The sequence below is a fragment of the Falco punctatus genome (genome assembly GCF_963210335.1).
Source record: "Falco punctatus genome assembly, chromosome: 5".
In the NCBI taxonomy this organism is placed as follows: Eukaryota; Metazoa; Chordata; class Aves; order Falconiformes; family Falconidae; genus Falco; species Falco punctatus.
This window is the reverse complement of record NC_137584.1, coordinates 92,240,200-92,253,709: the sequence shown is the minus strand read 5'-3', so window position 1 is coordinate 92,253,709 and position 13,510 is coordinate 92,240,200. Positions and strand designations below refer to the sequence as shown.

The following is a 13,510-nucleotide window of genomic DNA, read 5'->3' as shown; positions in this document are numbered from 1 at the left end:
GCCTCTGGGGGGGCAGTAGTGTTGCTGGGAAGGGACTTAGGTCCTTTAGGTGAGCTGGGGGGTGCAGTGACTATGCAGGGGCCTTGGCAGCAGCTGGGGGGCTGGCTGGAGGGCACAAGGTCCTCTGGGGGGGCTTGGGGGGCATCTGGGGTGGATGGGAGGCACAGGGACCTCGTGGGGGAGCCCATGGGGGGGCCATGGGGCTGGGGGGCCATAGGGCATCTGTGCCCCCAGCCCATTCCTCTATACTCCCAGTTCCTGCTGGTGGGTCCATAGAGGGCCCAGGTCGAGCCCCCTCCCCAGGTAAGGGGTGGCCCAGGACGGCGGACACGGCAAGGGGGCCGGGGGCGGCACTGACACACACACCCCAAAACCCCCCGGCACCGCTGTCCCGGGCAGGGCGAGCGAGCGATCCCCCCCGGTGCCTCCCCAGCAGCAAACAGCCCAGGGGGGGCTGCCCCACCCCCCTGGAGCAGGCAGGTGGTGAGGGGGCGGGGGGGACAGGATGGGGGCTATAGGGGTTAGGAGGGGCTATAGGCGCTATGAGGGAGCAAACCGGGGCTGTAAAGGCTGAGGGGGCAGGTGGGCGGGGGTGCACGGGGGCGCGGGGGGGGCAGGTGGTCGGAGGAGGCAGGGGGGCGGGGGACACGGGGGGGGCAGGGGGGCGGTGCGTGGGGGGCGCACGGAGTGAGCGGGGGGGGGCTCTCAGGGCAGGCACAGTTTTGGGGAGGGATGGGGGTGGGGGTGTGGGCAGAGGGGGGCCGGGAGGGGAAGGGGGCTGGAGGCGCAAGACAGGGGCTATAGCGGGGGGGGAGGGCGGCAGGGGGCCGCAGGGGCAACACCCCACGGGGCCGTGGGCACGCCCGTGGCCGGCGGCGGGCCCGGCCCGGCCCCGGAAGGCGGGTTCATTTCCGGCCACGCGGCGCCCCGGAGCGGCTGAGGCGGAGCGGGGCTTCCCCGGGAGCCTGGAAGGCTTTCGGGCCGGGCCGTGCGGCGGCGCGCTGGGCGAGCGGGCGGGCCCGGGCCTCCCCGTCGAGCAGCGGCCGGCCGGGGGGGACGTGGCGGGCCGGCGCTCGGCCGCGGCAGGGAGCGCCTGGTGCCGGCGGCGGGCGGGCTGAGGCGGGAGGACGGCCCGGGCGCGGCGGGGCTGCCGGCGGTTCTCGTCTCCCCGGCAGCGGCGGTGGTCAGCGGGCTGCTCACGGCGCTGCCTTTTTTTTTACTCGGAGCTGCGCCGCTACCTCAGCGAGGAGGCGAGGAGCGGCGGCGGGGCCCGGGAGGGGGGTCGCCCCGCGGCGCCCTGCCGCCCCCCCGCCGCCTCCGGGTGCCCGGGCAGCCGCTGCAGCCGCCGCAGCTCTGCGCGGGGCTTTGTCTTTCCCCCAGCCGCCGGCCGGGGCCGTTGCAGCGGGCTGGGGCCGCAGGGGCTGCCTTGGGGCCTGCGGTAACGCTGTCGCAGGGGGGCGGCTCAGGAGCCTCTTGAGCCCCTGCGAGCGGGCATGACAAAAAAGAAAGCCGGCGGCGGAAATTCCCCCCCACCCCCGCGGCTGCTGTCTTTCTGTAAAAAGTATTACAAAGGGCAAGCGCGAGGAATTGGTGGTGCCTCGTGGCTTCCCTGACTATTCTTTAGCTCTTACAGCCTTCGAGCCTTCCCTTGGGCCTGGTTGATAGCCTTTTGCCATTTCACCCTGTTCACAGCCAGCGTGAGTCTAGGTACTGACTATCTCAAAGAATTTCAGTTACACAATAAACCTGCTTTTTTGTAAATTAATTTTAGCATTTTAATTGCTTTCAAAGGGAACTATGGGAAATCCTGTCCACATGGTGACCTAGCATAAGCAATGATGGAAAGATGCATCAGATGTGACCTCTGTGTCAGCTCAGTGTGCCTCAGACTGCATTTGGCACTCCGTGGCATGCTGCGCAGCTCCAGAAATTAATGCTAGGGAAAAAATGGGCAAAAATAATAGTCATGTAGAAACATGAGTCAGGAAGAAATGCTATAAATTAGGTGTTTGTGTTGATTGAGGCAGTTGATCTTGCTTGTGGATCTTTGGGGTGTGAACTTGATGCTGAACGGCTCGTTTTTCATTTGACATGCATTGAATTATTTTAAAAGAGATAGAAGAGAAGCTTATGAAATAGAATAGGTTATTGAGCCTTCCTAAAATGCTCACAACAATTATGTATAAAGCCAAAGTGAAGGATGATGGAATAAAATTCTGTGCTTTATAGGTAAATGCAGTACACTTAAGCCTGATCCCCATGCAGGGTCCTAGTTATTTCTGTTCTTAAAATCCAAAAGAAGTTTAGGAAGTCTTAGAGGTTAGTATTGTGGGAAATAAATGGCTCTTCCACAAAAAATTCCACGTAAGCAAGGCTCTTTGAACAATTCTTTTTGAAACCTGTTCTAACTACAGCCAGTTAGCAGTTTAATGTTGAAATGTATACTTGCTCTCCTATAAAGCAGTATTTCATTTGCATTTCAGTGCTGTGAGTCTTGACAAATTTGGGAAGAGCCCAAGGGAAATTTTTCATCCTGAGATACAAAAGGTAGGAGGTGACTTCTTTTTTTGTTTGTTTGGTTGTGGCTTTTTATTATTTTCTGGAAAAATAAGTTGTTACGTATAAATGCTAGTGGTTTGTTTCTTTTGGTAGCAGGATAATAATGAGGAGCAGGGTTACAGTTACAAAATAAGCTGTCTTTATCAGTTGAACTGGCTACTTTGAAATTAAACAAATACATGAGTATGTTACACGGGGGGTTGTGCTGTCTTCAGTACCAGTGTGCTAAAGATACTGTTTACAGGATTTATTGGCTCTTGAAGAGCAAGAGGTAAATGTAAACTTTTCACTCCTAGCACTTACTTAGTGTCTTATAACAACTTAGATATCAATTGCTTATTGCAGTAAAAAAAAGTGGTATTTCTGTGCAAATATGAGATCAAAAATCATTTTAAGCACCGGCATAATATATCATATTAATGGATGAGCAACTTAGTAATATCATAAAATTCATAATCTGTGATCAAAAGTAAATTATTAGGTATCTGCTACTTGAGCATGCAATGGAGCTGGTATGAAGTGTATATTCCCATGTGTAGGACGTATACAAAAGATGTATATAAAAGTCCTTGGAGGAAACATTATTTTAGGTCTTTTGTTTGATTGTCTGTTTATCCTATAATATTTGGTTTTATTTCTCAGGGACCTGTGAATTTTAAATTTGGAGTCCTTTATGCTAAGGATGGGCAGCTTACAGATGATGAAATGTTCAGCGATGGTGAGTTTTTCACCTTTTTCTTGGCTGACGGTTGCATAAAATATTGAGCTTCACTGTGAGTACAAACATTCACTGTCGTGACCCTCTTAGAATTCATCTTAGGAGCCTTGAAGATTTGTATATAAGTCAAATTGTTACACTGAATAAACTGTTTCTTTTTCTCTGGTGTGCGTTCCCACAATTAAGTGGTGTGGAGCTGAAGGGGACTACAATGTAATGGTAATGGAGCCGTTTGGACCGAGTCTTGAAGATCTCTTCAGTTTTTGTTCAAGGAAATTTAGTCTCGAAACAGTCCTATTACTCGCTGAACCAAATACATTGCTTCTGTAATTTAGAGGTGAATAGGCCTGTTATCATTAAAGACTCAAAATTGGTTTTGTTTCTCTTAAATACAAAGCGTCCCATCTAAAGTGAATACAAAGTCTTAATTGATTTTTAAAAAGCAGACTTGCACTGTTTGCAAACCATTTGTTGCACTGCTCAAAGACAAAAGAAATTTGCCCGAGAAAGTTTTGGGAAACAAATGTAAAATAGACACGGGGAAAGAGCTGGAGAGGTTTATGTATTGTCTATCGAATTATATTCTCTTTAATGCCCTTACATTTTACAATAAAAAGTTTCATTACCTCTTTTATCATTAAGACAACGTTGCTAGTGTTTTTATAAGGAAAAAAGTGTATGCCTAGTCTCTCTCGAGTGATTATTTTTTTTTCCTCTTTATCTAGATTAGTTGAATTGAATTTGTTCACTCTGAGAACTTCATCCACCGAGATGTGAAGCCAGACAACTTCTTAATGGGCCTTGGGAAGAAAGGCAATCTTGTCTACATAATAGACTCTGGTTTAGCAAAGAAGTATCGAGACTCTCAAACTCACCAACATATTCCATATCGTGAAAATAAAAACTCAACAGGAACTGACTGTTATGCATCCATCAACACGCATCTTGGAATCGGCAAGCTGGAGAAAGCAATACATAGAAACTTTAAAAGTGTCGATGCACATAATTTTAGCACAAGTAGATGTTGCTTTAATGAGGCATAGAATATGATCCTTATTTATGGCACTTAACAGTGCAGTGTGCTTGGCCTCTTATCTCTTGATTGGGTGGGAACTGGTCAGATTGTAATTCTCAGGAATTAGCACGTTTTTTTAATAATTGCAAGGGTGATAGGCTTTTTCTTGTACTGGATGAGTTTATCATGGGCATAGTAACTCTCAGCTTTCTCTTGTTTTTCAAAGGGTTTTTATGATGGTCTTGTTGCACAGTCTTTTGTTTTTCCAGTACTCCTGAGTCCACTTTTTTATACTGTTGTAGAGCAATCTCGCAGGGATGACTTGGAGTCCTTGGGCTATGTACTGATGTATTTTAACCTGGGCTCCCTCCCCTGGCAGGGACTGAAAGCAGCAACAAAGAGGCAGAAATAGGAATGTGTCAGTGAAAAGAAAATGTTTACACCTGTTGAGGTTTTGTGTAAAAGGATATTCTTGTAAGTTACTTTTCCGCGGCACTAGGCTTACGTGTTCATGGTTTAGTGGGATTTCTTTTTGCTTTACACTGAATTCTACCAGTCTTTTTACTTGTCTCTCTCTCTTTTTTTTTTTTTTCTTTTTTTCCTTTTTTTTTTTTTTCTAAATTCCCCCAACCCCGCCCATGGTTGGGCGTGTCTGTGATAAAGATACTGTGCTTTCAAGACTGGGATCTTTCTGTTGATAGACCATTGCTAATTATCCTTTGTCTTAACTATTAGTAAACAATCATTGAGGTGCCCTCAATTCAAAGGGTAGCTTAGTACATCTGATTTGCACTGTGTTGTGTGTGCATGTGTTGGTGTTGGCTGGATAACTCTTGACGGCAAACAGCATTTTGAGAAACTACCCATTTCTTCATATGGGTGGGTACTGTTTCTTGAACTAATTGGATTGCATAGTCAGATGCACCTATTGCAGTTGTTTCACTTGAGAATTGTCATTCCAGGTTCATGTAGTTTGGCCTGCTGATGGTCAGCATCTGTGAGAGGTGTAAGAAACCCTCCTATATCCTAGCATCATGCTTCAAACCTTTTCTGTTTCTCAGTTTGGTATTCACGCCACAGTAATAATGAGGTGGTTTTGAGCCCTGCAAAATGGTACTTAAATCGATTTTAAAACTTGTTAAATGTTAGCTGCCATCAGGGAATATTGTTGATCTTTCACAAAGAGTGCTGTCTCTATTCTGTCCACGCTCTTGGCTTCAGCAGCTAGGTATGACAATGGGAACTATGGTTTCTGTCATGGTTGTGTGAAAACTTACTGTCTTCGATGTGTTTCAACTGTCCCTTCATAGGTGTTCCTTTACATTCATTAACTGTGTTTTTTCTCTGGGGTTAACAGGCAGGAAAGACTAATCAACTTTTCTTGTGCTCTTCGTTAGAATTCCTTTCTTAACATAAATTACTAATATATAATTTCAGCCAGAAAGACTTGAGCTTGTTAGAGAAAATTTGCTTTTCATTTTCCCAGTTCTTGATTACTCCATAGCAGGCGAGATGGCTCAAATTGTTGCAAGTTTTCATAGCTTGTGCTCTTACTGTGTTCATAATGTTAAAGTAATTCTTCCATAATCAAAATGCATCCTTAGATGTTAACCAGGTTACCAATTAAAGTCATGGTTTTCCCATTATCTTTATACCTTGTTCTTAGTCAGGAAAACTTCAAGTATCCAGGTCATGTGGCAAGGTTACTAAGGAGAATTTTGATGGGCTAAGTGTAAGACTATAGAAAATCATTCATACCACTTCTTACCAGGAGAACAGTAAAGAACAGCAGCTGTTTGTCCATACCCATTCCAAGTGTGTTAGTTTCCTTGGTAAGTCTTAAGTAAATATGCTGCTGCCGTTCCTGTTTCAGGAAATGCTTAGACCATACTCCTGGTAGAAAGCAAAGTTTGCTATGCAGATCTACTGATGCCTTATGTTAAGGACTACGTTTTTTATTTATAACTTGATAAATCAGTTTTGTTATTTTATTTGGATGCCTTCATTTGCTAAGGCAGTGCTGCATCTGCATCCCCACCTTTCGTCGTCTAGAGGAAGGGCTACTGCCTGTTGAACTCTGGGCAATGGAGATCTGCAGAAGTTACTCAAATACTGAAAGCTGCTTACTTGTAGGTAGAGTTCTTAAAGATGACTCTGCATCTTTATCTTTTTTTAAAAAATGAGTTCCGATTAGTTTGGTCTCAAACTGAAAACTAAGGCTGGGAATGTAGCTAATATGAATGAAAATTCTCTTATGGAAAATACATTTCTCCCAGAGAAATTTAATACTCTTAGAAAAATGGTAATTGGTAAGGATAGCAAAGTGTCATGTATATTCCCTACCTCCAAGGTATTGTCCACACAGTACCTAAATTTTTCTCATTAGAAAGGCTAGTGCTTTGTAAGACTAAGTAATGAGGGTTTGTTGGAGTAACAGCTAGCACGTCTACAGAATGGTTCATGAGACTTCAGTGTTTATAAGGAAATTATGTAAATTCAATGTCACACATTATTCGGTAGTTCTCCTGATTATGTGGAAGCGAATGCAACAGCTACAAACCTGCAGGTTGTGAGATGTTTGACAGTGATAAACGTTAGTGAGAGTTGAGCAGTCAGGTAAAGCCTATTCAAATAAAATGTGCGTTACTGCAGTACTCCAAAACCCGATTAGGATGATGAAGTGGAGCCCATTGTCTCGTATGTGGGAACTGTATCTGTGGTAAGCGATGGTTGAGGAGGCTTTAGGTGTAATGGTGGAGGGGTTGGTGTGATGTCATAATGAAAGGGAGTAACTTCATCCTTGAATCTATGTATGGTATAGTAATGAACAGAAATTCAGACATTATTTCATGTCATTAATGAGACAGATGCTGGAATATTATGCTTAGTTCAGTTCTCAGAATCTTAAGTTCTTGGAAAACTCTACGTAACACAGAGAAGAGGCATAAAAGTTGAGCTTGGGAAAACAGGTTGTACAATGTAAGGTTTCAAATCTCCGTCTTTCAGTTTGTCTGAAAGGTAAGAGATCATCTTAAGTTAGTTGGTGTAGTATTTTATAAATTGATTTTAACAGGAACTGACATTTATGCAAAAGACACATGTGAAGAACCTATTGCTTAACACTAAAACCATTCACATTTTAAAAAAAGTGAAACTGAGGTCTAAGTGAAGGCAGTTAGCCACTGAAACAACTTCTAAAAAAGTAGAACATCTGTCCCCTTTGCTTTTGCATCAAAACTGGATTAATTTCTAGGTAGTGTATTCAGGTCTAAATTAAGCCAAAGTTACAGGTCTCTGAACTACAGCGCAGAGAAACCCTCCATAGACAGCATTCTCAAACCAGAAATAAATGCACATATGACATTAGGCATTATATGTTGGTGATGTGGTAATGCGATGGCTGTTTAACAATGATCCTTCCTCATCAGGAGAAACAGGATTTCTCTTGTTTGGAGATGCACAGCTTTGAGGTCGACCCATTTCTTCAGCCAGCTTACATTTTTCTGGACTCTTCAACTTCAGCTATGGCAATTAATCTAAAAAGTAAGCATCATATCTTTCCCTTTTCACATACGCAAATACAATTTTTAAAAAACACGGAAACAACCAAAGCAAAGCGAAGCCAGATACCGTTAATGATATTCACAGAGGAGGAATGTATCACTTAGTCCTCAGAGCAGACTTCAGGGGACAGAAACAGCAAACAATCGTTACCAGTATTTATCCTAGCTAGTGCTAGCCAAGTGGGAACGCCACATTCTGTAAGAGTATTTGGTGATACCAAGGGTCTGCTAAATGGCATTTTTGCTTCCTCCTTTCATCCAATTCAGTCACCATAATTCAGAAAAACCTGCTCAGCTGTTTTTCTTTCTCAGCATTTGTTATTATTGATTCCATTCCTATAATAAACTGTGCAGTCTGTTAGATAGATTGGCTGCAGTACCCCATTTTTTGTCGCTAGATGGCAGCAGGTCCCCACCAGCCCCGTGCTGAGCACTGGCCGGGCGAGCACTGGGCGGGATCTCGGCCCAGTTTACACCACCGGACCCCGGGAATGCTCGCTGCGGCTGCGGGGTGCCCATCGCTCTGCCCTTTGCCCACTCGCAGCCCGGGCATTAATACTTATTGCCTCCGTATGCAAAAGCACCCACGTGGCTCAAGCATTTCAGTCCTTTGCGTATGGTGCGCTGTTTTGCTGTGGGAAATAGGGGTGCATTTGCTCTGTTTGCATTTGGAAGCAGCTGTTAGTAACAGCAAATTTAAATATATATATATTTTAAATAGGAGAGATTTTGCAGGAGTGCACTTTTTTGAGTAGGACAAAGTGAGTGGTGTGAATGTGGCTTAGGAAAAGCTCAACAAGGGTTTCCCCTGCACAAGTAAGCCATTATGAGGTGTTGCACGATTTAACCTCTTGAGTTCACAGCCGTTCCCTGTGATGGGAAAGTGAGGTGTTACCGGAATGAAGGGGTACATAGTACGCGGCAGGGTTGGAAGGTGGAACAAGGGAGCGGGTCTTTCTTCCTCCTGCCTCCCTCTCTCTCCCCTCCGTACTGCGGCAGCGGGTACCCTTCCGCAAGGAGTTGCTTTTTGCCCCGTCGCTGTGCCAGCCGGTCGGAAGGGCAGCTCGGTTGCTCTCGGCAGCGCGTCTGTAAGCAAGTGCAGCGCTTTGCAGGGCGGAGTCAGCGGCGGGCCGGGGGGGCTGTGACACCGAGCGGCAGCTGCTCTCGGCCAGCAGCTTCGCCTCGGGACCGAGCCCCCCGCAGGCAGCCGCTGTGGGCACAGCCCGCACCCCGCGGGCGGCCCCCGCAGAGCCCCGGGGCCGGCAGGCTGAGGGGAGCCCGCGGCGGCACCGAGCCCCGGCCCGGCGCGGAACGGCAGCCCAGCCCCCCCTCGGCCGGCTCCGGGCCGCGCTGCCCGGCGGGGCGGGGCCATGGGGGCGGGGGCGGGGCCGGCGTCGGGCCCGGCCTGGCCCGGCCACGGAAGTCGCGTTTTTTCCGGCCCGCGCGGTGCCATGGAGTCGCTTCGGCGGCTGCGGCGGTTCGATGCCTTCCCAAAGACCCTGGAAGACTTTCGGGTCAAGACGTGCGGCGGCGCGCTGGGTGAGCGGGCGGGCTGAGGGCGGCTGGGGCCCGGCGGGCGAACCTGGCCTCCGCCGTGGATAGCGGCTGGCCGGGGGGGGACGTGGCGGGCTGGCGCGCGGCCGGGACCGGGACTGGAGGGGCTGACGGCGGTTCTCGTCTCTCCGGCAGTGACGGTGGTCAGCGGGCTCATCATGGTGCTGCTTTTTTTCTCGGAGCTGCAGTACTACCTCACCGAGGAGGTGAGGAGCGATGATGGGGCGGCCCCGGTGGCTCCCTTGTTGGCGGCGGGGCCCGGGAGGGGGGTCGGCCCGCGGCGCCCTGCCGCCCCCCCGCCGCCTCCGGGCTGCCCGGGCAGCCGCCGCAGCTCTGCGCGGGGCTTTGTCTTTCCCCCAGCCGCTGGCCGGGGCCGTGGCAGCGGGCTGGGGCCGCAGGGGCTGCATCGGGGCCTGCGGTAACGCTGTCGCAGGGGGGCGGCTCAGGAGCCTCTTCAGCCCCTGCGAGCGGGCAAGGGAAGGAAAAGAAAGCCGGTGGCGGGATCCCCACCCCTCACCCCCCTTTCCCCCACCGATTGCTGTCTTTCTTTAAAAAGTATTACAAACGGGGGAAGGTGTGGGAGGCAGCAGCTCAGGTGTCTCGCTGATCCTGTGTCTTGACAGTCAGCTCCTGGGCCAGAGCAGCCGAGGGGAAGAGGCCTTTGGATTTGCTTCCCAGTGAAACGGCTCTTTTTTTTTTTTTTTTTTTTTCCTTTGTACCTAGGTTCATCCGGAATTGTACGTTGACAAATCAAGGGGAGATAAACTGAAGATCAATCTAGATGTTACTTTTCCACATATGCCTTGTGCTTGTGAGTCGGACTGCTGACTGCGGAGGGATAAGTTTTGCACTTGCCGAGGGCCCACGGGGCTCCGTGTGCCCGCTGCTTCCGAGTGCTGCGCTGCTGCTTGGGCAGCAGCCGGGGAGGAATTGCTGGTGCCTCGTGCTTACGCAGCCAGGCCTGCTGGGCGCTTAAACCAGCGCGTCCAGTCGGGCAGTATTATTTTTCTGGATTGTAAATGAGCCTGAGGCATAAACCCACTTACGTTTCTGTATGGCGGTGCACTTGGTCAGAGAGCTCAGTCGCACTGACGGAGCTGGCACAGAGTTCCCTTGGGACTCCAGATTTGCCTGTCTTGTTGAAAGGCTCGAGAGCCTGCTTGGGAAGTCACTTGGCAAGGCACAGCTTTGCCGTGATTTTGGTACTTGAATTCTGACTGTAATGTCAATGCCATGTGTTAGCCTTTCTCCAGAAGTTATAAAAGCAGAATGAGCGTTAAGAATCTGATTACCTTTTAACTAAATTCAAAACAAAGTTGCGGGATGAAGTGACTGGAAGTCCTTCAAGTCTGACTGGGTATTACTGCCGTGCATGTTATCCGCCTGTCTACCGATCGTTCCTGCCTCTTGTTCAGTTGTGGTAATTCCTTTGGGTAATGCGTTGGGCTCTAGATGTAGTGAATCTTGACTTCCTCCTGACCCCCCGAGGTGTTACCGGTCTTTGCCTTCCTTAATTTTAAAACGGTGTGGGAAGGCTAGAGAGACTGGAAGCCTCGGCTGTTGTGTGCGGAGAAGCTGTCAGCCTTCTAAGAGAGCATGTAGTCAGCAAGCGCATCGTGGTGCTTCAGTACCGAGCTGATACCACAGGCCTCCATCTTTTTTGTGAAAAGGGATCACAAGGAAATGTGCTGATGTTGAAGGGGGAGAGGTGGCGGGGGAAGAGGTAGGAGGCAGCTTTCAACCAATTTTAGGCTTAACTCCTGTGTTCCTGAAAATGGTTCTGGGCTTTGAGGGGTTTGCTTTTGGCTTTTTGCCTTAAGCGCATCTACCTTTCAGGGTAACGCTTTCTTGGAAGTTGGAAACGGTCCTTCTGGGACACCAAACCAAACCCCGTACCTGGGAGGGCCATTTAGCATGCTGCATTGTGCGTTTTATTTCGTCGGTCACTTGACCCTAGCCGTACACGCTCTCCCAGTTTGGCGCATTCTTACCCTGCTGGCTGAAAGTTTCTGTCTTTTCACTTCCTCAGCTTGTCAGAGGCCATAACACTTGTGTGTTCATAGACCGCTTTCCTTGCTTACTGCTTTCAGATTTGAGCATCGATGCCATGGATGTGGCAGGAGAGCAGCAGCTGGACGTAGAGCATAATCTGTTTAAACAACGCTTGGATAAGGCTGGCAATCGTGTGACTCCAGAGGCTGAGAGACATGGTAAGATGCTATTCTGCCATTTGTGGATGGATGCTCTCGTAGTCTTTCCATCGCCGTATGCCTGCTATGAGGTTCATGGAAACAAGTGATGGCTGAAATCAGAGCATTTTAAACGCCACAAACTCTTGAAGAGTTTATAGGAAGCTAATCCATTACACTGGTAGATCAGACAAGCTCCTGTTTGTTATACTCGGTACTTTTGCGAGGCAAGTCTTTGCCTGGTCCCTCTGAAATTGGGACAAGGACTCATGGATGCATTTCAGGAGCAAAGCTGCTGAGTGAACGGGCTTTTCCTACTAGGAATCAAGCAGCTGGTCTGGCAAAACTTGACTTTGGTTGCATCTTTAAATCCTGGTAGGCTGGCAGATGGGACGAGCTGGTTAGAGGAAAGAGCCTCTCTCCAGGGAAGGCTCTGCTGACTTGACCCTTAAGCCTAAGCTATCATCTTACTGTGTTTATTTTGCGTGTGTCAATGCATACCTGATAAATATATTTCAGTTGAAATATCAATAAGTTACAAGTTGGAGTAAGTGGTCCTTGGCTATGTAAAGCTCTACTGTGCATTTTTTACATGTTATGACTTACTGTTTTACTTTGATACAAACTAGGAAAAATTCTGGTAGTGTTGCAATGTAATGATAATAGTGTCCCGACTTTGTTTTTCTAAAACGTGAGCTCTTTATTATCTGTTCTGGGAGATAGTGTAGTTCCGTGTATTGGCATGAACGAAATTTGCTGATTTGTTGTAACTCAGATTTAACTTTTGTGTTCTTGAAGCTGAAAGACTAAACTAAGCCAAGAGCTGAACAGTGGGTAGGTACAAGAGCTTCTCCTGTTGTCACGGGAATGTGGTGATTACGTTCTTACTATTGTGTCACTTAGCAGCCTTTCTGTATTCAGAGGCTGTGGCGTTACAAATGTAATGTCTCGGGATAAACCCCACTTTTCTGTATCTAATTCTCTGTTAACACACATAGGCCTCCTGCCTTACTTATGTTGCCAGCCTCAACTGGGATTACTCGGTCTGAACCGATTGCTCTCACTCCTTATATTATCAACAGAGAGGAAGAGAAACGTGAAGGGAGCAAACCATCTCATCCAGAAGAGGCATTTTGAAAGCAATCAAGTTCCATTGCATGCAACAAGCAATTTCTTCTGCTGTCTGGAAAAGGGACATGGCTAGTTTGATTTCCATCACCAGTGTGGCATGTTAGATTGGAAGTGTCCACTCATCTTCATGAAACTCTATGGTTATCAGTTTCTATTAGTAACACTTGGTTCAGTCAGTTATTTAAATGGCAACTATAGCAGTATTGACTGTTAAAGGAAAAATTTACACAGTCATAGGTACCACGGGGCTTTCTTTAGTCACAACTCAGAGCTGGGCCACCACCCCAGTGAGTGGCAGAGAACCAAGCGATACAGCACAGCTTATATACACTTATCAAACCATTAGTCAACATCTGAAGTTTGTAGCGGTTTCCTTTGGTCCTGTCAGTTCTGCAAATCCATCGCCTGACTGTCCCAGGTGATTCATCTCCTCGGTTCCAGGCTCTGCCTTGGCTCCAGGCTCCTCCTCTGATCATGATCTTCTTTCTGCCAACTTTAACTCACATGCTCCTTCAAGCACGCTTAGTCTTTGAACAAGCAATTCCTATTCTCATATACTATTTTTTCTAAAACCACCTGTGTTTCTGAGAGCACCTGTGTGCACAAATTGGTCATCTAGTGTTTCTCTGTTCTCCCACAGACTAACTGGACTGGGTTTTAAACCAGCCTTGGATTAGGGCTACGCTAGGGACGAGGCCTGGTTCTGCCACTTAGCTGCTTCGGCACTTTAAATTTCTTAGTTAAAAATACATTTTCTGTAACATTGACCTTAAATTTAACA

General features: G+C 47.9%; 1 protein-coding gene and 2 long non-coding RNA genes across 5 annotated transcripts in view; 2 read left to right on the top strand and 1 right to left on the bottom strand.

Annotated features, from left to right (window-relative positions):
• Positions 1-527: 527 nt before the first annotated feature.
• Positions 528-13,510, top strand: part of ERGIC3 (ERGIC and golgi 3) — a 31,133-nt gene continuing 18,150 nt past the window's right edge. The window contains exons 1-4 of one of the 3 annotated variants that reach the window (XM_080388662.1): positions 9,236-9,394; positions 9,545-9,615; positions 10,133-10,220; positions 11,500-11,619. In XM_080388662.1, the coding sequence (XP_080244788.1) occupies positions 9,307-9,394; positions 9,545-9,615; positions 10,133-10,220; positions 11,500-11,619 (367 nt within the window). In that variant the 5' untranslated portion in view covers positions 9,236-9,306. Of the gene's footprint in view, positions 1,006-9,235; positions 9,395-9,544; positions 9,616-10,132; positions 10,221-11,499; positions 11,620-13,510 lie in introns of those variants that run through there. The other 2 variants (XM_080388661.1, XM_080388663.1) reach the window with 2 other exon arrangements.
• LOC308064345 lies at positions 2,795-3,585 on the bottom strand. Its single transcript, XR_013928341.1, has 2 exons — positions 3,457-3,585; positions 2,795-3,290 (listed from the first exon to the last, which is right to left on the bottom strand). It is a non-coding gene; the product is annotated as an uncharacterized lncRNA (long non-coding RNA).
• LOC308064346 lies at positions 3,590-8,220 on the top strand. Its single transcript, XR_013928342.1, has 2 exons — positions 3,590-6,425; positions 7,721-8,220. It is a non-coding gene; the product is annotated as an uncharacterized lncRNA (long non-coding RNA).